The sequence below is a fragment of the Xenopus laevis genome, chromosome 3L, assembly GCF_017654675.1.
Source record: "Xenopus laevis strain J_2021 chromosome 3L, Xenopus_laevis_v10.1, whole genome shotgun sequence".
Taxonomy (NCBI): domain Eukaryota; kingdom Metazoa; phylum Chordata; class Amphibia; order Anura; family Pipidae; genus Xenopus; species Xenopus laevis.
Genome location: NC_054375.1, coordinates 113,974,388 through 113,997,349, shown reverse-complemented (window position 1 = coordinate 113,997,349; position 22,962 = coordinate 113,974,388). Strand labels below are relative to the sequence as shown.

The following is a 22,962-nucleotide window of genomic DNA, read 5'->3' as shown; positions in this document are numbered from 1 at the left end:
TGTGTATATATATATATATATATATATATATATATATATATATATATATATATATATATATATATATATATATATATATATATATATATATATATATGTATATAAATATGTGTATATACACACACACACACACACACACACACACACACACACACACACACACACACACACACACACACACACACACACACACACACACACACACACACACACACACACACACACACACACACACAGTAAATAAAGTACCCTTCTTGTAAAATACAAGGATATTCTACATTATTGAGGAGTTCCATGACCATATAAAAATACAAGGCTGAAGGCCATGAAACTCCGAGGTGACTTCTGATATCCTCATATTTATCAACAGGGAGTACTTTATTTATTATAATACGCAAGATTCAGTGAGTCATGTGACAAATTACATCACTAAGCTCCAATTATAACTGATGACATCACTAAGCACCGTTTATAAGGATAAAACGTACAGGATATTTATGGCTCTTGTGTATTATATATATATATACACACAGAAAATACTGATACAAATTTCTCTAAATAATTTAACATTTGAATCAGAAGTGACAGGCTTCCATTGAATAAAGAGTATAATGAGTCAATGCAGTACAGGTCAGACTAGAAGCTTTTCCCTGTACCTTGGTGTCACAGTGGAGAATGGTTGTTGTTCTTAAAGGGGAACTATCACAAACATTTAATATAAGCAACAGCATACTGAAATAAGAAACTTTATAAATAGAAATTCTGCATTGTTTCTGAAATAATCAAGTTTATGTTCACTATCCCTCTCTCAGCATCTGTTTCTCCTCATTTTGTCTTCTTACAGGAGTTGGGTGTCAGATGAATGATCCAATATATCTCATAGGGGGGCTCCTTTTGCCTAGAAGATGTATTAGAACTCATTCTATTAAAATCACCAGAAATCATGTCTCTCTGCATGCAGAATTCGAGCAAAAGGCAGTTAGATGTTGTTAGATTTTTTTGTACTGGAATCAGTTACTTGATTGAGCTCTAATACATCTGCTAGGAAAGAAGCCCCCCTATAAGATATATTGGATCATATATCTGACACTGCTGCAAGAAGACAGAATAAAGAGAAAAAGATGCTGAGAGAGGAATAGTAAAAATAAACTTTATTATTTCAGAAACTATGCAGAATTATTAATTGATTGTATTTAGAAAGTTTCTTACTTCCTCATGAGGAATATGATATTAAATCTTCATTTTTTGATAGTTCTCCATTAAATGGAACATTTGAGTTTGCCTTATAGCCAATACAACATCTCCTGTTGCAGGCTTGGCAAATGTATGTACTCCAACAGAACTGGGTTGTGTTAAATACATACATGTGTTAATGGCACTAAGTTTGCGCAGGAATAGTAACTCGTAGCAACCAATCAGCAGGTAGTGTTTACTGGCCATAAAGCAAACATCTTGTTTAAAAGCAAACATCTTGTTGCTTGTAATGGGTTACTGCTTCTGGGCAAACGTAGTGCCTTTAATACATATGGGAGCTAGTGTTCTACAGAATGATTATACGAGGGGTTAATTCATGCAAATGATTTCTCACTAGCAGCATTCCCACTTGTGTTATAGGCAAAGTATTAAACTATAAAAGAAAGCATGATCTGATTCTGCTAGGACTCAGCAATGTACTGTCTCTCACAACTTGAAACCTCTGCTTCACTGACACTAATGCCTATACATGTGTATAAAGTATTAAATCCGTATGCCTTGAAGCAAGAAAAAGATGTAAATATAAAGGGATACAACTACTTCTTTCTACAGGAGGGGATAAAGGCTGCCAGCCAGGGAAAGGCAGAAATGAACTGTAAATAAGAGATTGCCCAAAGCAGTGAGGAAACATGGCTGCTGTGTTGTTGGGCACATTAACCATACGCATGATTGTAAATACCTGTCTCCTGTCCTTCATTTTGTCAATATGGACAGTAAGAATTTTGTGCCAAACAGTAGTAGCTTTGTAATATGGTTTGTGCTTTATCGAATTCCAGTATCTTTTGTCGTTGTCGTACCTTATCTTGTTACCATGGAGCAGGAGCAACCTGGGGATCTTTTCCTGAAATGAGGGGGATTGCACACAGGGAACGTTGTTGCACGTGGAAAATCATGCGACAATGTGCTGATAGTACCTTATACTTGGACTGAATGGGAATTTAACCAATTGAAAAACACGCAGTATTAAAATAGCCTTAGTTTGCAATTTTGCATAATTACAAGATCCAAATGTTTTATTCTAGGAGACTGCACTTGGGTAAAGAAGAAAATTACCGGCACTCAGGACTTAATGCAAGCGGCCCAAGCCCTGCGTGTTTATTTGCAGCGTAACGTTGCAGACTGAAGGGGCATGCCCCCGAAACGTTATGCTGCAAATAAACACGCAGGGCTTGGGCCGCTTGCATTAAGGCCTGAGTGCCGGTAATTTTCTTTTTTACCCAAGTGCAATTGAGGGTGCCGAACTGAGCACCGGACTAATATACTTTGAGAGGTCAGGGAGTGCTGGTGGTCTTTTTCTTTTGGACATTCCCATTAGCCCCAATGGAAAAGTATAGTTTATGTGTTACGCACAGGAGCGTGATTGTGATGGCTAATAAAAGAACGGTGTGCCGTATCCATTACAATGTTTAGCCACACACAGTTAGTTGTGCTCCTGTATCAGGAGTCTGTGTGGCTCTGTGGATGTTGCCTAAGAAGTACTGAAGCTCAGACAAACTGATTAATGGGAGTTTCAGGCTGAACATTTGTCACCTCCACGAGTAAGAACAGTTGGACATTACGGCTGAAATGTGAAAAACCACTTGATGCAGCCTGCTGTAAATCAGTATATATACAGAAATATATACACTGTATAACATGTTTCCACCTACACAGGTGAACATTCCTTTGTTTGTAACGCAAGACATTGTAAATTCATTTGTTGTAATTTTTTTTTTATTCAAGCACTTTATATTTGTAATAAAATGTCAAAATGTGAGTTTTGTCTGTTATAATCGTCATTATTATTATTATGTTTCAGCATACATTCTTTGCTATTACCTGACGTCATCCAAATCCCCATGATCCATTGGGTGGTATCCGCTGTTTAACTCTACTCCTCACTGCACCTGCAGTCTCTCCTCCTTCCACTAGAGATCACCCTTACTGCAGAGTATAAATGTGTTTTCATCTGTGACCATTGCCCTGAGTTACAGAAACATTAACCTATTTCTGTCCAATCCTGTTCATTCCCCAGTCTGACAAACAACTGCCTCAGTGTTAGGGTAAGTGGGACACGAACAATCAGATACGGTCAACTTTCAAACTGGAGAGCTGCAGAACACAACATAAAAAGCTTACAATTACATAGTATACAATAACCCTTTACCAATGGGATGGGGCCTTGTTTCCATGGTCCCCCTAAATAACATGATTTTCTATAATAAAACAGTGATTAAAACAAGGTGGGTGAGTGAATCTAAACCAGTGTTTGGGCAGAGAATGTGATTCTGCAAATTAATTTGTGCCCACTGAGGAAAAAGGGTACACACTGGTGTTTTTTCGTGCGCTCCCCTGCGTTGCGCTTTCTTCCATTCAGCCACAGGGGAGTGCAGGAATAGACTCACTCAATTATTGTGAAGGGGGCTGTACTCACACAGACGCATGTTTGCAATTCTACTGCTGCACAAATATGGCAGACCCCTCATAGAGGGGATCATAAAGGTCATGTAAAGTCATTGTAATGACAGAATTAACCTATGAGCCAGACTGAAAAAGTGTTTCCATGGTGTTTAGGGTGGGCCTGTATACTCTCTTAATTAGTGGATTTGCAAACGTGATTTAGCAAGTTAATTTGGTTCTCCTGCAGGCACTGCCTTAGGGAAATGTCATGCATAGTATTTCTCCGCAGACAGATACAAGCCAGTGACAGCTTTTCTTGGCTCCCATTGGCCTGGGCAAAAGTGCAGACGTGAGCACCATTAGTAGTAAAGTAAAGAGCTCACAGTTGTACTTTCCCACAGATACTTTTTGTAGAAGAAGCAGGCAAGATAGGAAAAAGGCAACCAACTGAAATGTAAAGGAAACTTTAATAGGTTTCTATATTACAGGGCCAGTTTACAAGAGAAATGTGTTGCTCAAGAGTACATAAATTGCAAACTCAATAGCTGGAAAATAACGGTTCCATATCAAACTGGAGACATTCAGAACAAAGTTAAAAAAAATAATTCAGAAATCACCAGAGTAAAACAGGTAATAATTATAGTGAACACTCCAGAAATTCTTCAGCTCTTGATGGGCTTTGACTCCCTGTGCAGGTTCAGCTAGTAATGCCTTTCAATGACAACATATGGCATGACAATACAGTTACAATATTTATTAGAACAAAGTATTGAATCAGTTCAAAACATTCCATATTAAATATCCTGTTATGTAGGAGGAACATGAAGTGCATGCAGATTTTTACACATTGAAAAAAAGAAAAACATGAAAAATTAAAATTAAAAAGTTTCATTTCAATTCCATCACATTCGGTCTCAAATTTCAGACAATCTAATCAGCTACAGTGGAAGCGCCAATCATAAACGGCTTTACAGTGAATAAAATAGTTAAAATCACAAATGGAAATGGAACAGACAGAAATACTTTGCAGCGTTTGTGTAGTTGCACTCAGTTTGTTGCTGGTTTAGATTAGCCAAGAGGTATATGTGGTTGACAGTATGTTGGCAATGGATCTCTCACAGCATAATCTTGAAGGAGCTGCAAAGCAATGTTGAAAGTTAAATAAAAAGCTACATTATGCCCCAAGCAACCAGGGGCTCTGTAAAGGGGCAAGCTATATGGCCCCAACCAATTCAAATGTAAGGGTGGCCATAGACGTAGAGATCCGCTTGTTTGGTGATGTCACAATGGATCATAATTATGGATCATAATGGATTCGATATGGGTGGTCGGATCACAGGACCGCATAGACGCAGCCACGATCCGACAGTATTTTTTAACCTGCCTGATCGAGATCTGCCCAACTTTTGGCCAGATATCGATCAGGAAAGCCTGTCGGATGGCCCCGCACGCGGGCCAATAAGCTGCCGACTCGGTCTGTCAGCAGCTTTTATCGGCCTGTGTATGGGGGCCTTAACAGACATTACATAAACTAATATAGCGTCACCAGGCAATCTTAAGCCAATCAAAGATTGGATGTTCAAATTCATCATAGGCTCATATATATTGTATTCAATTTCAGATTGTTAGCCTATGGTTTTTCATTATGTGGCGCTATGTATTTATTTTTTAAAATCTATTACGTTATAAGGTGTACCTGATGAAATCAGGAGATCTGGAGATGACGTGCTGAAATTCTGAGTGGTTGATGGTGCCATCTTTATCAATGTCTGATTCTTCTAATATCTATGGAAAAGAAATGTAAGAGGGAAATAAATTCACTATGATAATGCGGCTACACTGCACAATCATACAGCAGCACAACAGAATGATCAGCTGCTGGATTCAGGGCCTTGTTTAACACTTAGAATTAAACTCAATATTTATGATGCTCAGGCTGAGGCCACACCATACTGATCTGGGCCTGTGGAGAAATGCAAGCTGAGAATACGATCGGCAGATTTCGGCACAGAAAGGCAAGATTTTGCATTTTGTGCTGAAAAATCTGCCATTTCTGCCTGTACCAGAGAGGAGGTAATGGTTCTGGGTACAGGCAGAGGAGCAGCAGGGGAGCAGATTCTCTGCCTGTGTTTCTCTGCAGACCTGGATCCATATGGTGGGGGACTAGCCTAAAGGTGGCCATAGACATAACAATTACAATCTTGCTTGGAAAAGATCTTTCCAAGAAAGATTATTAGTTTCAATACACACGTGTAGAGCTGAATCGTCAGATATACAGGTAGATATATTTATATAGAAACAATAGAATTCTACCTGTATCTGACGATTCAGCACTAACAATGGCCGATGTTGGGGTTCCCAAGGCACCCAATCAAAATCTTCCATCCAGCCCGATCGACGAGCCAACTGATATTCAAGTGTTCTGCCGATATCGGTCGGCTCGTTTCCTTCCATACACGCACTGAATATCGTACGAAAATTAGTTTCATACAATATTATCTGTGCGTCTATGGCCACCTATAGGGGCAGATATATCCAAATGTGAGTTTATAGCTTAATAAATAAAAACTCACCCACATTCTATTCATTCCTATGGGATTTCTAGAATTGTATTTATCAATGGGTTAAAGTTAGAACTCACAATTTGATAAATACGGTTATAAAAATCCCACAGGAATGAATAGAACATAAGCCAGTTATTTATTACCTCTAAACTCAATAAACTCCCTCTTCTGTAGGCAGAGACACCCAGTTTCGTTGTGTCCTCAGGAGGTTAGGACCGTCTCCTGCATTCAGGAGTATTTTACTTTTTATTTTGCTCTTCTTTTTATTTCATTACAATTCCTTCACATCATATGGAGCTGGACAGCTACACTGAGTAGTCTGATCCATTACTTGAGGATGTCACCGGGGTCTCTTGTGCAGGGCCGGACTGGGAGTAAAAAGCAGCCCGGGCAAAAAAAATGCAGCCCACATGTAAACACACAATGGTTTGGTACTCATTCACACATATATTGGGGTAAAACTGCAACAATTATGTGCATAAAGAGCTGCCTTTCTCGCTTAACGGTACTTAATGTAAAATATTACAGTTATTAACAAACTATTATTATTACATTATAGTACAGTAACATATTTTTTACTGGCACCACACACATCTAATGTGTCCTTATTAACCATTTTGTTGATTTGCCATATTGATAAGGATTCAATAGTTTACCATTACAGTATGGGGTACATTGCTACTTATAATATGCTAGTGAAAAAACAACTCACCCACTTTCTACTCTTCTACACTTTCCTATGGGATTTTCAGAAATGTATTTATCAATGAGTCAAAGTTACACATTTTGCTCTAAAAGGCATTTAATTGTAAGCTATGATTATGAGTATCGTAGCACAGAACACATAAGGTTTGTTGTAGTAAAGTCTACTTTTTGTTTACTGGCCTGGTGTGGGTTTATTGTGAGTGCTACCCCATCCAGATTTATGGTTGCCACCTGGCCGGTATTTTACCGGCCTAGTCGGTAAAACACCCGCCAAGGCCGGTAATACAAATTTACTGGCAATGTAGCTGCCGGTAAATCTGTAATATCCCTAACTGAAGCACTTGGTCTGCCCCAATCTGCAGAAAATCTACCTTTTCTTTGGCGCCTGGTCAGTTGCACGACACCCCCTTTTGCAATCACTACCCGACACTAAACAATCATTTATATACCTATGTCCAGTCTGGTTCTCATGGGCTTTGGTCTGGCCCAACACTATGTTAGAATGTTTAAATACATTTAAACATTACAAATACCCCCCCCCCATGTTTCACTTACACTTTTTTTTACCAGGGATCAATTAGATTATAGGGTCTTTAATTAGGGTCTATGCAGAAGCCAGGAGGGCTTCATGTACATATCCAAGATATTTGTTTTTGCTACAAGATGGGAAAAACGTGATCCCCAAATTCTACTGAATACCGACACACAGGTATCAATAAACATAATTTCCCTTGTTATCTGGACTTTAGCTATACACACACCAGCTACTTTCCCCCTGGGCAGAACACAGAGCAGCACTACTCCCTGAACAAAACAAATGCTAAAAAAAAAAGTTATTTGAATCCCAGATGCCCATTAATAGTAACTTTCCCCCTGGGCAGAACACAGAGCAGCACTACTCCCTGAACAAAACAAATGCTAAAAAAGGAAGGTGAAACAGACCTTTCTCAGCCATGCTGTCTCCTGTACTTCTCCTAATAATCAGCTCTCTGCTGGCAGGCTGCAAACAGCAGACCGTTTCTAATTGATGCTCACTCTGCAATCCACTGATCATGTCTGCAGCCTGCAGACTTGCCAGCAGAGAGCGGATTATTAGGAGAAATACAACAGGAGACAGCGCGGCTGCAGAGAGGTCTGTTTTACTGCTCCACACAGTCAGGGAAAAGGGCAGGGAAGGGGACTTGCACGGGCAGTTGACTCCCGGACAGAGCGGCCCACTAAGTAAGAAACAGAGCGGCCCCTCGGGCAATTGCCCGTATGGGCACATGGTCAGTCCGGGCCTGCTCTTGTGCTCTGCACTGACCATCCAGCATTGATTCCCTCCCTCTGTTGTTCAGAGTGAGGATGCACTGGCCGGCGGGACACAGGGCTGAGGTATAGCCAGTTTCATCCTGTGGCTGGTTCCTCCTTATATGCCTCCAGGATCCCTACACTAGCACTCCAGGAACTCCTGCCGTGGCTCATTTTAGGTAAGCATATATCCTTAATAGCAGCCTATTCACTCTCTGAGCAGCCTCCCCCTCTTCACAATCCATCTGCCTTGCACAGCAGTATAAGAGACTTTGTTGCAACCTGTATGTCACTAGTTCAGACCCAAGCATTATGTTAAACAGCCTCCAACAAACATACAGGCAGGCAATGGGAATGGCACTTATGTTCCTACTGTGCTCACTGTCAGCAGCGCAAGAGAGTTATTGTGGGCTTAGCACCGGTTGTGCACCACTATTTTACGAGCGACTTCACTGGGGCTGTCTTTCACTCTTCATTTGAAGACAAAGGGGCGGAGCCCCAAAACGTTGCACCACCGCAGTAAAACTTTTGCAAGGGCTTGCCCTGCAGACACAAGTCTCGTGTGCTAGTGTCGTCTTTTCTATACTGTCTTTCACTCTACCTGAGGAGGCAACGGCTGGGCCAGATTTTGCGCTTACTGTACGCGCACCCGGTGTGCAACCCAGAAGTGCGTGCCGGTGCCTTAGGCGCCATTTTTCTAAGGCGTGCGTCTGTACCATACATCACTGCTAGGGGAGGGGCCATTCTTCCCGCTCTCCATTGCGCACCCAGGAAGCTACTTCCCATTGATTCTGGAGGAGGTTCCTCTTCCGGCGATGCTCCAGTCTCCCTAGTTCCAGTACTTCCACCTCCTTGTTTAAGTGCCGCAGCAGGTCCTCACCTTCCTTTCCCTCTCATGCTCAACTTTAGCAAATTATCCAACAGGAATGGGACAAGCCAGAGAGATGTTTCCAGGCTAACCGACGTTTTTTCAAACTATATCCTTTTCCACAGGATCTAACGGAAAAGTGGACCTCCCCACCTTCAGTGGAGGCGTCTGTCTCTCAACTATACAAGGACACTGCCTTAACAGTTCCTGATGCAGCCTCCTTCAAGGACTCCATGGACAAGAAGCTTGAGGGCATTCTAAGTTCCCTCTTCTCTGCTTCAGGTACCTCCTTCCAGCCGGTTCTAGATTCGGCTTGGCTAAGTAGAGCCGTCCAATCTTGGTCGGACTCCTTCTGCCGAGCAATTGCCACAGGGGTCCCCTCGTGAAGAACTCACTCATTTGGCCTCGCAAATCAAGGAGGCTAATGACTACCTATGTGAAGCCTCCCTCGATGTGCTACAGGTGATTAGCAGAACTTCAGCTGACTTCACTTGTCGCAGATCTCTCTGGATGAAGCTGTGGACCGCGGACTTGTCTTAAAAAAAGTCTCTCACCTCAATTCCATTCAAGGGAAAACTCCTCTTCGGCCCGGACCTGGACAAGATCATCAACCAGGCCACCGGGGGTAAGAGTACTCTATTCCCACAACCAAAATCTCACTCCTCCTTTCGTCTGAACCGTTTTTTCGCGGCTCCCAGCACAAGGGCGCGAGATCATCTCCTCCCCGACACTCCACCACCGGCAGAGGATGCTTCAGTGGAAAGTCCAGGCCATCCTGGCAGTCCCGCAAGCCGCCCAGCAAGCCCACGTCTCCATGACACGCCCCTTCTTCCCTCCGGCGACTCAGCCGTAGGGGGGAGACTTCGCAGGTTTGCCGACTCCTGGAAGAATCTGACTCAAGACACCTGGGTACACAAGGTTGTGAGTCAGGGCTACCACCTAGAATTCACTTCTCTCCCGCCCCGCCAGTTCTTCATGTCCAGATATCCTCAGGGGCATCAAAAGGCTCAGGCGCTGCACGACGCGATCGACAAGCTTATCCGCTCAGAGGTCATCATCCCTGTTCCGACCGAGTAGAGATTCCGAGGCTATTACTCGAACTTGTTTGTAGTTCCCAAGAAGGATGGATCTGTTCGACCAATCCTGGACCTCAAGGAACTCAATACATTCATTCGACCGCAAAGGTTCAAGATGGAATCCCTCAGGTCTGTCATCGCGGCCATGTCCCCAGGCCAATTCCTGGTTTCTCTGGACATAAAGGACGCCTACCTTCATGTCCCAATTTTCAATCCTCATCAGAGATTCTTGCGATTTGCCTTCCAAAATCGGCACTTCCAATTCACAGCCCTTCCCTTTGGCCTGACTTCGACCCCTCGTGTCTTTACCAAGATCATGTCGGTGGCCACTGCTCTAATCTGCACCAGGGGGATCTCCATAACTCCTTGTCTGGATGATCTCCTGATCAAGGCACCTTCCTTCGCAGAGGCCCAGCAGGCATTGCACTTCACCATGGTTCAGTTACAGGAGTTGGGTTGGTTCATCAACCTAGACAAATCCTCGTTAACCCCGAGCCAATCCATGGTCTTCCTCGGGATGCAGTTCAACACCCAGACACAAACTGTTCCAGCGACAAGGTCCAGCATCTATGGACCCTCGTGTGGTCTCTCCTCTCAAATTCCCACACCGCGAGATTCTACATGAAGGTGTTGGGAGTCATGGTTTTGACGATAGAAGCAGTTCCCTTCGCCCAGCATAACCCCAGGGAGCTTCAGTGGAATATTCTTGCGGCCTGGAGGTGCAAATCCCTTCTCCTGGAATTTCGGCTATACTGCAGGACTCAAGTCACTCTTCTCTGGGTGATGCAAACCAGTCACCTGACCAAGGGCAGACCCCTAGGGGATCCACAATGGCGACTGCTCACCACAGATGCAAGCCTCTCTGGTTTGGGAGCAGTGCTGGAGGGTCGGTCAGCGCAGGGTTGCTGGTCTCTATCGGAATGATGTCTTCACATCAACCTTCTTGAGATAAGGGCAATCCGACTCGCCCGTCAGCCATCTTCATTCCAGGTCTCTTAAACTGGGAAGCAGATTATCTCAGCAGACAATCTCTAGATCCCGGCGAGTGGTCTCTAAAGGAAGACATTTTCTACAAGATCACTCAAAGATGGGGGATGCCAGAGGTCGATCACGTCACAATCGAAAAGTTCCTCTCTTCTTTGCAAGGTCCAGGGACCCTCTGGCGCTGGTGGCAGATGCCATCACCTCTCCCTGGGACTTCCATCTCGCGTTCATTCCAAGAACGATCAAGAAGCTTCAGAGAGAACACACTACTCTCATCCGCATAGTACCAAGATGGCCCCCTCGACCCTGGGTCTCGGATCTAGTACATCTCTCAGTAGAGGAACCTTGGACGCTGCCTCTCATCCCAGACCTTCTCTCTCAGGGTCCAATCGTTCACCCTTGTCCTGCCAACCTCAATTTGATGGCGTGGCTACTAAAACCGCGATCCTTAGACTGAAGGTGTTCTCTGACGCTGTCATTCTACCATGCGTGAAGCCTGCAAACCGGTCTCCGCCAAAACATACCACCGGGTCTGGTCCACTTACCATCGGTGGTGCCAACGTAATGGTTTCAATTCACTTTAGTTAGCCACTCCACACCTTTTGGCCTTTATACAGGAGGGACTGTACCTGGACATGTCCCTCGGGTAGCTGAAATCTCAGTTTTCGGCACTTTCCATCCTGTTCCAAAGACGTCTTGCCTTGCTCCCAGATGTTAAGATTATTTCTTCAGGGAGTGGCCCACATAAAGCCCCTGGTACGTTCACTGGTGCCCAATTGGGACTTAACCCTAGTCCTACGTGCACTGAAACGCGCTCCCTTTGAGCCCATGGATTCTATTCCACTTCAGTGGTTCATATGGAAAACTGTTTTTTTTTTTTTTTGCTGGCTATTGCCTCAGCAGGGAGAGTACCTGAGATCTCTGCCCTCTCCTGTAGGTCTCCTCTGTTGACTTTCCACAATGACAGGGCAGTACTTCATACTCTCCCTCTTTTCTTCCCAAGGTGGTTTCCAATTTCCACCTCAACCAGGAAATTACAATTCCTACCTTCTGCCCATCCCTTTCGAATGCGAAGGAAGCGGCCCTGCACACCCTTGACCCTGTTAGGGCCCTCAAGTTTTACCTGCACCGGGTCGATGACATCCGTCAATCGGACCCCTTGTTCATCCTTCCCTCAGGCCCTCTCAGGAGCACACCAGCTACTAAGACTACCATATCCCGCTGGATAAAACAGGCCATCCAGAGATCCTATTTATCACAGGGTCAGGTTCCCCAAGACTCAATCAGGGCACATTCCACCAGAGGAATGAGTGCGTCCTGGGCTTTCGAAACCAAGCCTCAGTGGAACAATTATGCAAGGCTGCAACGTGGACTTCAATCCATACTTTTGCAAAATTTTACCAGTTTGGCACCTTTGCGGCATCTGACACCAGCTACGGTGTACTCACCGTTAAATCTTTCTATTCAGTCGCTTGCCTTTGTGAGTGCCTGCCCTACAAATTTCTGGTTTGGACCACTCCCCTTGCTGAAGGCTCAGGGCGGTGAACCTAGGCCTCTTCCCTAATTTGGTGAGTTATTCTAACTTGATTGGACTACTATCTGTGTTATTGTGATTTTAAACTATATCTGGAGAGCTACACCTGTCTTAAGAAAGGGCACACGGACTAATGGCTCTGCTCTCGGTCTGCATTTTTTTCTGCAGGCAGAGAGAAGTGGATGCTCTATATTCCGCATCTACAGTATGTACCTACACTGAAGAGTACGGCTTTCACCCGAGTGCAGGTACATGGAGTGGGCATTTTCAGGCCGATCTGTGTACTTGTACACAAGCAGAAGCTGTATTTTTTAGTGCAGATAAATGGAGCTGCAGAAAGGAGCACATACGCTTCTCTCCGTCCTGCAGAAAAAAATGCAGACAGAGCAGTGGAACCAACGCTCCATGTACCCTTGCCCTTGTGGAATATACAATTCTACTGGCAGTTTACATGCTACAGCTTTACAGGTCAAGACGATTGTGCGTAACAAGACAGGAAATTCCCAAACCTCTACTTTGTCCAATACATGAAGTACGAAGTGGTAAATTCACAATATGGACTGAAGTCGAGGAAGAGAAGAGGAGTGATATTCATAGTAGGGTGAAGCAGAAAATGGGAAGGGTAGAACATGGCTAACCTTTACAGAGGGCACTGGCATTTTGCACAGAGTTTATACTCACATTTGCAATAAGCTGTCTCATTTCACTGTTGCTTAGTTTAGTATCTTCTTTGTCTCCAGTCAGCTTGTTTACCAGATGCTCCAAGTCAGCTTCATTCAAGGCACCATCACCATCAAAATCTATGGACATGTAATGACAAGAGATTACAAAAGGCATTGCTTAACAAGTATTAACTACTTATTTTCCTTTTCATTTAGTTTTCAGGTCGAATCTTTTTTTTTCCCTTTAAGAAAAATACACATAATTCAGGGATGTGCAGAACAGGTCATGGGAGTGCCAAAATAACCAACTGGGATTTATTTTGTACATCTTAATACAAAATATTTGGGATACTGAGGCAAATGTTCCTCTAATGCTTTTGCTGTGAGCTTGCTTCCCTGTTTCCCTGGATGATAATTTGTTAATAGCTAGGCTCACAGTTATGAGAATGAGAAACAGCCATGTTAGGTAGTATGTTATTGGAACAATAGTGCACCTGGAGAACTATATTATCTAAGGCCAGAGTGATCTTAAGATCTTCAGTTAGTTTAATATATGTATGTCTATATAAACAGCAGTTTGCCAAAAACAATTACCAAATATCCTAAAGGCATAATGGGATTTAACTTCAAGTGTTGCAGATTCACTGAAGGCACTGAGCATATCCAAGAAGTCTTCAAAGGACATGCTCCCATCTTCTTGCTCAGATGTGGAGAAAACTCTGCATATTCGGTCGTTGAATGGGTTTGCCTGGAATCATCAAATACATCAGCTCGTAATTTCAGTGGTATAGTAATGTGCTCTTAAAATTCAACAGTAGGATACACTGTGTATTTTTAGCTTTATTTAACCTAGAAATACAGGTATGGGATCAGATATATGGAAACCGGTTATCCGATTTCCAATTATGAAAAGGCCGTCCCCATAGACTCGATTTTATCCAAATTTTTAAAAATGATTATCTTTTTCTCTCTAATAATAAAACAGCACCTTGTACATGATCCCAACTAATATATAATTAACCCTTACAGTATGCAAAACCAGCCTATTGGGTTTATTTAATGTTTACATGATTTTCTAGTAGACTTAATTACAAATTACAGAAAGCCAAATTACAGAAAGATCTGTTATCCGGAAAACCCCAGGTCCTGAGCATTATGAATAACAGGTCTCATACCTGTATCATTAATAGTTTAATATCATTTGAAAAAGGTAATATACCAAATGTTTAAGTAGCTTATATAAACCATTTATTATACCAGAACACATCCTTGTTTCTCCGCATAAACAGGAGCTGCAAAATATGAATAGGAGGCACTCATTGGGCAACAATAGCAAAAGTGTGTGATCACGGTCACCATTCCTAATGCAGTCTATGAAAACAATCTTTCCAACACTTTACTGGCCCTTTAGATTGTAAGCTCTTGAGAGTAGGGCCCTCTGATCTGATTTTTACTCTGTAACCCTTGTTTGTTAAATTACTGGAAGACCCATGTTCATTATAAATTAATGTAAAGTGCTGAGTAACTTGCTGGTGCTAAATAAAAGAGGACTCCTTTATCTAATCAATTTCTTGATTTTGTCTCTTCTTGTGAGGGAACCTCGGCATATATAGGGTGCCTGGGGCTGACCAGAGCATTTCTTTGGAATAGCATCAGACATGGGATGCTTAAAGCATCAAGTTGCTCTTCCTTGAGTAATTGGAATCACCACCATATATCTTGGGTTGGTCGTATCAACTCCATTAAAATGATAATAGTGCCGAAGTTGTTTTATTTTTTTCGGACTCTCCCGATCCCGATTGTCCAGGAAGACCTGAATAAGTTTAACTCGAAGTTGGGACGCTTTGTTTGGGCTGGGAAACATCCTCGGGTCAGTAGATCAACTATTGGATTGCCTAAGAACAGTGGGGGCCTGGGGTTTCCTAACCTGTCCTTTTATTATAAAGCTGTCCAACTATCACAAATTCTCACGCTCCATACTACGCTAGATAGCCCCCATTGGGTACAACTTGAGACTTTACTCTCTTCCCCTTTTTCACCTTCAGCCTTGGTTTGGTGCCCTTCTAAGACTAGGCCTAACATAGGTAGCGTTTGCTTACGGCATACACTTAGGACTTGGGACAATGTATGTGATCGGATTCACCTTGAAATCTTTAAGGTTACCGGCTGCCCCTTTGTTTGGAAACCTGTTGTTTCCTCCTGGTCTTCATCAAATGGCCTTTAAATGGTGGATCACCCAAGGTATTTTGACCCCTGAACATTTACTTTCTCTGTCTGGTCCATATACCATGCAAGATTTGATTACTAAATATAATGTTCCTTTATATGAACAATTTAGGGCCTGCCAGCTTTTACATTTTGTTCGTTCTCTATGGGAATCTCCTCAGGAAGGGGTTAGAATGCGTACCTTTTTTGAATTTTGGTGTTGTAAAGCCCCTAAAACTTACAGATTGTCAACATCTAACCTATATACAGGCATGGCACAAGGATATGGACTATCATATGAGTCTTGATGACTGGGAATCGATATGGAGTAATGTGAGAAGATCCTCTAGAAACGTTACTTTATTGGAAGCCAACTATAAGGTTCTATTTCGCTGGTATTTGGTTCCTGCACGAATAGATCAAATTTTCCCTACAGTAACAGATAGATGTTTTAGGGGCTGCGGCCAAAAGGGGACCATGTTTCATGTATGCTGGCAATGTCCAATAGCCCTAAGATACTGGACTAGAATCTATAATATGATTTTTTCTATTTTCAATATTTCCATCCCTAAACACCCTAGTACAGCCCTTTCGTGTAAGAAGCCAGATTCATTATCCCGTAGTCAATTCCAATTAGTTCTTTCCATAATGACTGCCGCGAAACAGACGATTGCAAAGTCATGGAAAACTAAACAAATTTCCTTTGTCGCTACCAAAAACAAAATTGACTGGATTATGGGTCCAGAGAAACTATCCAGTATCTTATTGGACTCCCACCAAAAATTTTTTGCGGGTTTGGTCTCCTTGGCTGGCATATAGGTATGGGGCTGACTCTCCTGTAGCTCTTTTGAGTATTTACATACTACTTTACCGTGTTACTCCTTTAAGTGTACGAATCTTGTAATTTCAATACTAGGTTTTGTCATTTTGTAAGAGTGACGTTTCTTGAATGTTTCTATCATGAAGTGTTTGATGCTTATTGTTTTATAGTAATACTAGGTTATGATGGGATTTGTATGGAACAGAATTGGTGTAATGCTGTTCCCTATATGCTTCCTGTACTTTCTGATCAATGTCATACCTGTATTGCACTGCATTTCTTTTTGTTGTAATCAATAAAAATATTGAAATATAAAGTATCAAGTTGATATGAATGAAGTATGAATCTGATTTCCAATTGCAGAAATCCCACACAAGGAGTACACCAAGCTGCCTGCCCAGCATACATACATTCAATTGTTCTTAAAGCACCCAAGACCTCACCAAATTCCTGCCAATAAAAGCTTTGATATGGAAATTGTGCTAATGGGTGGTGGGCAAACCAGTTCAAAATGGGGGGGGGATTTATTTAGAACAAACAAAAAAAAATATCCTAAAACTGTTCTGTTCACATTCTAGTTGACCCAAACTAGTCTCTCAGGCATTACGGTGGAATTCAGCTAATGAAATTTAAAGAAGAAGGAAAGTTGTATTTACTTACCTGAAACCCCAGGCTGGTGCTCCTATCAGCAGAGAACTGCACCGCGGTTATTCAAGCGAGTACCATGGAGAGATCCTCTTCCAGCTTCTTTTTTCTTGCAGCTGAGCATGCACATTAGAGTGAAAAACCGAAATTTAACTACAAAAGCGGCTTTTTCATTCTACTGCGCATGCGTCTGCCCCCGGGAAATTTAAAGAAAGAAGAAGCTGTAAGAGGAGCGCTCAGTGGTGCTCGCTGGAATAACCCCGGACTTCAGGTATTTGAAGAAAGAAGAATCCAGAAGAGGAGCGCTCCTTGGTGCTCGCTGGAATAACCCCGGGTTTCAGGTAAGCAAATACATTCACTTGGGGGTGTCTAACTTTTGGCACCCCCAAGTGTGAAACGACTTTCCTTCTCCTTTAATACAAGTCTAAAAAGCTCTGGTTTAGCTAGGAAATCCCTTGCTATAAGGTGAAAACTGAATCACTCAGCCACAAAAAATGATGAGGCATTTATTATAACACTTATAGGACAATACTATCCACTCTGATGATGAAGGCTCTGTGTGGAAATTCAAGAAGCCAGAGCTAAATTGAGGGGCAGATTTATTAAGGGTAGATGTGAAAATTCGAATTTTCGAAAAAAAAATTTGGTCTCAAATTCAAATTCAGATTTATCATACTCTGGCCCATTAAGAACTCAAATTCAACTATTCGCCACCTTAAACCTGCCAAATTACTGTATAAGTCAATGGGAGAGGCCCAGGGATCAATTTGGTGATGTTTGCAGCCTTCCTGACATTCGTCGATTCAATCATCCGAGCTGAGAAAATTCGATTTTATTAATACATTTCGATTGGTCGAATTTTGAGTTTATGGGAGTTTGAAAAACTCACTTGAATTCGCAATTCCACCCTTGATAAATGTGCCTCTAAATGTAATACACTTGAAACATGAGTCTGAGGCTCACAATAACACTACTACTACTTATATTTTACAAAGGGAAAGTAAAAAAAAAAAACAATGATAGTCATTTATATATTGGTGGAATTCCCTCTAAAGTTACCAAAGTAACCCAAATATATACAATGTTCTTAAAAACAAATATAAAAAGGTACAATTTTTGGGAAAATGTTACATGATTCATTACCTTTAGTTCAGGCAAAGAGAGAAATCTTTCTTTAGGGATTCGCAAGGATTCAATGTTACTTCTGTGTTCTTTTTGGGCAAGTTCACCGAATCTTTTATAAGCTCTGCAGAATAAAAGGCAATGCAATGCACTAGAATTTATTTCTTAAATACCACTGCACCTTTGACCATGTGTTACACATATAAGCAAATTTTTAAAACAACATATAGAAGGGTGCACTGACTTGCATTTTTATTGGATGTGAATACTAAGACTATAAAGGGCAGAGATGCAGTGTATAACAGCAGCTCACAGAGACTGCCAATAAGGAAAAGCAAAACAAAGAAGGAAGATATGTGTCTCACTATTAGTTTGCTCTTTTCACTTATCCTTTTTCATATACTAGAATGTTTCTAAAAAAAAAATGCAAAATATTGACTTTGTAGACAACTTTTCAAATGTGTTTTGATCACCATGTGAAAGCTGTTAAGAAAAGCCTTTTTCTATTTTCTCATTGTCTGCCCACACAAGATGATATCACAGTAGGAGATACCCCTATAGAAGACAGCACCCCTATATTTGTGTTTGTTTCCCTTTTCCAGAACTTCCCTAATGTTTATGCACAGTGCCCAAGAGAAGCCACTTATATGTTGTCTGGGCGCTGAGACATCAAAATAGACACCCGTTAAAGTTAAAGGGGTTGTTCACCTTTAAATGAACTTTTAGCATGATGTAGAGAGTAGGGATGGGTGAATTTTAGTTAATGTTTAGAGGACAGAAAAGAATGACCCACAATTTGCACCATCCCATTAGTCATTCAGTGAATCCCATGACAGAAAGTGAAACATAAAACGTAACCTTTATTAAATTACTTAAAAGTGACCAAGGTGAAAAATTCACAAACAATTAAAAATACAAAAAGGAGGAGCCCATCAAAAGCTTCATATAGTCTTGTACCCCCAAAGCTCTAACAATCGATCGTGTTCAATCTATCAGGATCACCTGATAGATTGAACACGATTTTTAATTGTTTGTGAATTTTTCACCTTGGTCACTTTTAAGTAATTTAATAAAGGTTACGTTTTATGTTTCACTTTCTGTCATGGGATTCACTGAATGACTAATGGGATGGTGCAAATTGTGGGTCATTCTTTTCTGTCCTCTAAACATTAACTATTAATCATTGACCCTGCACACCATTTTTGTGCTTTTCTGTTTGGTGGATGGTGCTATATACTCCATCTTCTGTATATTATTATGGGTGAATTTTACCCGTTTCGCCAAAAATGTACTGCTGGCGAAATGGCGTAACGCCCATTAAAGTCAAATTTTTTTTTTGACGCGTCATTTTTTTCGGCGAAACAAGGTGAAAAAATTCACCCTTTCCTAGTAGAGAATGATATTCTGAGACAATTTGCAATTCATTTCCTTTTTAATTATTTGTGGTTTTTGAGTTATTTAGCTTTTTATTCAGCAGCTCTTCGGTTTGCAATTAAAGCAATCTGGTTGCTCAGGTCCAAATTACCCTAGCAACCATGCATTGAATTGAATGAGACTGGAGAGGACTTGACTAGAAATATGAGTAATATAAAGTATCAATAAAAATAGATTTGTAGCCGCGCAGAACATTTGCTATTTAGATGGGGTCAGTGACCCCCATTTGAAAGCTGGAAAGAGTCAGAAGAAAAAGGCAAATAATTAAAAAAAACTATAGGAAATAAATAATAAGAACAAATTGAAAGGTTGCTTAGAATTGTCCATTCTATAACATACTAAAACTTAACGTAAAGGTCAACTACCCCTTTAAGTTGGAGTACAAGCAATCCTAAAAGCATCTGCCATAAACAGCACAGTATGTTTTGGTTTGAGATATGAGATGTATTATGGCAGACGTTCCAAAATATGGGCATGTATTTTTCCATAGAGTCCTGTATAAACAAAAAGACATATTCTGTCCCAATTTGCTCTCTGTTATTACAAAACAGCATCTTGTACTTGATGGTAAATAAGTTAGGATTGTTTTGCCACACGCATGGATTTCTACTAATTTGTGTATTTCAGTGTATACATCTTTGGAAGCCTTAAATCATGCTGTTCCACATTATGTAATGAACCCCCATATGGAAAAGCCCAGGCATTCTGGAGCATAGATCCTGGATTACTTTACTTGCATTGATGACGAACTTATTTTTGCTGAAAGCGTATAGTAATTACGCCACTAAGGCCAAACAATGCTGGTTTGTGCAATCTAATAGCCCGTTATTAACAAAAGTAAACCGCAATAAAAAAGCAGTATTTACCAGCTAGTAACCATTTGTACTTTATCCATTGAACAAGGAAACAGAATAAGTTAGATATCACTATGGTTTATGATCTCATTCTAGCCACAGAAACCTGACCTTTAGAAAATGAATAACTCACAAAATCTCATGGGTTGTATGCTGAACATTTGTCTGGGCATATAAACATAGAAGTAGTTATTGTTTTAATAAAACAAACATTCTTTGCAGCTGATTAATCAACCAGTCGGCAAGTAATACTTTTATAAATACTGTAATTGATCAAAAAACTTACAAGATAATCTCTTGTTTTGTCAGGAATGTCAGCTCCTACAAATTAAAAGAATAAGTTACTTGAAAGCTGAACTCAGTAATCAAAAGAAACATTTAGACCAACACCAAATGAGTTTGCATTGCTCCCTCTTGCCAGACCCCATAGCAATGCTGTATATACATAGTTACATAGACATACAGTACTTGATTCCTCTAACGGGCAGGAAACCACGATAGTCATAGTGGGTGGTGCACAGATTGTCTGGAATGCAGAGGGATGTGTGGCCATCCACAACAGATTTAAGCTGCCGATTCAGCGCCCTCAGACCAAGGGGGGATATGATAACTACAGTATGTATAAATATATAAGGGGCTCATCTAACAATCTCTCAAATGCTTTAGTTACCAGTAGGTCCTTCCAGATGACACGAGGGAACCCATTCCGATTAGAAGAAAAGAGGTTCCGCCTAAATATTTAACAGGAGTTTTTTGCATTGAGAGCTGTGAAGATGTGGAATTCTCTCCCTGAATCAGTGGTACAGACTGATACATTAGATAGCTTTAAGAAGGGGTTGGATAGCTTTTTAGCAATTGAGGGAATACAGGGCTATGGAAGATAGCTCATAGTACAAGTTGATCCATGGACTAGTCCGATTGCCATCTTGGAATCAGGAAGGAATTGTTTCCCCCTCTGAGGCAAATTGAAGAGGCTTCAAATATTTTTTTTTTGCCGTCCTCTGGATCAACTAGTAGTAAGCAGGTTATATGTATATGTATATGTATATATATATATATATATATATATATATATATATATATATATATATATATATATATATATATATAAAGCAAAAAAACTTCCGCACACATAGGTCTTGATAAGTGAAAAAAAGCCGTCATCAGGAATAATATATATATATATATATATATATATATATATATATACACACACACACATACATTAAAGGTTGAACTTGATGGATGTGTGTCTTTTTTCAGCCTAATTTACTATATTACTAAATCAGCAGCTAATCTGCCTGTGTATGGGCCTTCCCGGATTGCCTACTTGCCTGTAAGAGCACAAGAGTAGGCTTTTGGCTACATGGACTTAAAGTTAGAGCATCAGATAAGAGCTCTGCCTAAAAACATTCACAGCTTGCTACAAATACATATTGCAATTCTAGCTCCTGTCTCTTTTGCTGAACCAAGAGACAATTATGCACCAAAGGCAGGACAGAAAGGAAAAAGCACAGCTATATGACCCATTATGCAGAATGCTTTTCCGGATAAGAGATCTCAACGTAATTTGTTTATACCTTAAGTCTGCTAAAAATCATTTAAACATTCCTTAAACCCAATAGTATCATTTTGCATCCAATAAAGATGAATTCTATCTTAGTTTTATTATTACAGAGAAAAAGAAAAATGTTTACTTATTTGATTAATATGAAGCCTATGGAAGGCGGCCTTCCTGTAATTCAAGGCTTCTGAATAATGGGTTTCTTGATAATGGATCCCATACCTGTACTGTGATTTAGCTAATAAAACTGCGTATAACTTGATAATGCTTCGAATGGTTCTACACAATCAATATACGTTTTTTTTCCTCTTCAATTCAAAGTCACATTTCTTTCTGTTGAATTGTTTAAAGGTTAAATTCGACTTATAATAAAACTTAGTATAGTGTTGAGACTGTTATAACAACACTTTAACATATCCCTGAATACAATACAGTTTACAGGTGTCAGAAAGCGGACTGACCAGTGCTATTTGTGACAGGGAAATGTAGTCGCCAGACACCCCCCCCCCCATTGACTTTCACATGAAGCGCTACCCAAGCCACAGTTTAGTACATTAATATTAGACTTCCCATGGTAGTTAAACACGAATTATACCCCGGACCCTAAGACCTAACTGCACTTTAACGAATATCTTCCCCCCCCCAGTCATGCTATGGTAGGTTCCGACCCAGGACACCTTGCGCAGTACAAAACAAACATGAATTATGTATATTTGCCTCATGAATTTCCGGGTACCTAGCGCTTCCTCACGGTTACCTGATATTCATTAATAAGCTGTTTGGAGATCTGGCTCGATGAGTTCCCCATGTCCCTGACACCCCTGGCCGCCGCCTCCTTCTTCTTCTCAGGCAGCTTCACCCCGAAACTTCAGCAACTTTCTGCCCCACTTCCGCCTCTAACGTCACAATCTTCCAAAGCAACAGAATATTTGCATATTTCAGGTAGACCCGCCCCTCTGGCCGACGAACTCTTCCTTGCTGGTGGTGACAGTACGTTGTGTT

At 41.1% G+C, this 22,962-nt stretch overlaps 1 protein-coding gene across 1 annotated transcript; it reads right to left on the bottom strand.

The window, feature by feature from the left end:
* Positions 1-4,081: 4,081 nt before the first annotated feature.
* Positions 4,082-22,848, bottom strand: cib1.L (calcium and integrin binding 1 L homeolog; the record flags this gene model as incomplete). The annotated part of the gene is given in 7 exon segments (NM_001095499.1): positions 4,082-4,770; positions 5,330-5,418; positions 13,336-13,454; positions 13,911-14,064; positions 18,130-18,232; positions 20,683-20,717; positions 22,718-22,848. Coding segments are annotated over 7 exon segments (573 nt in total). The 3' UTR covers positions 4,082-4,748.
* Positions 22,849-22,962: the final 114 nt, after the last annotated feature.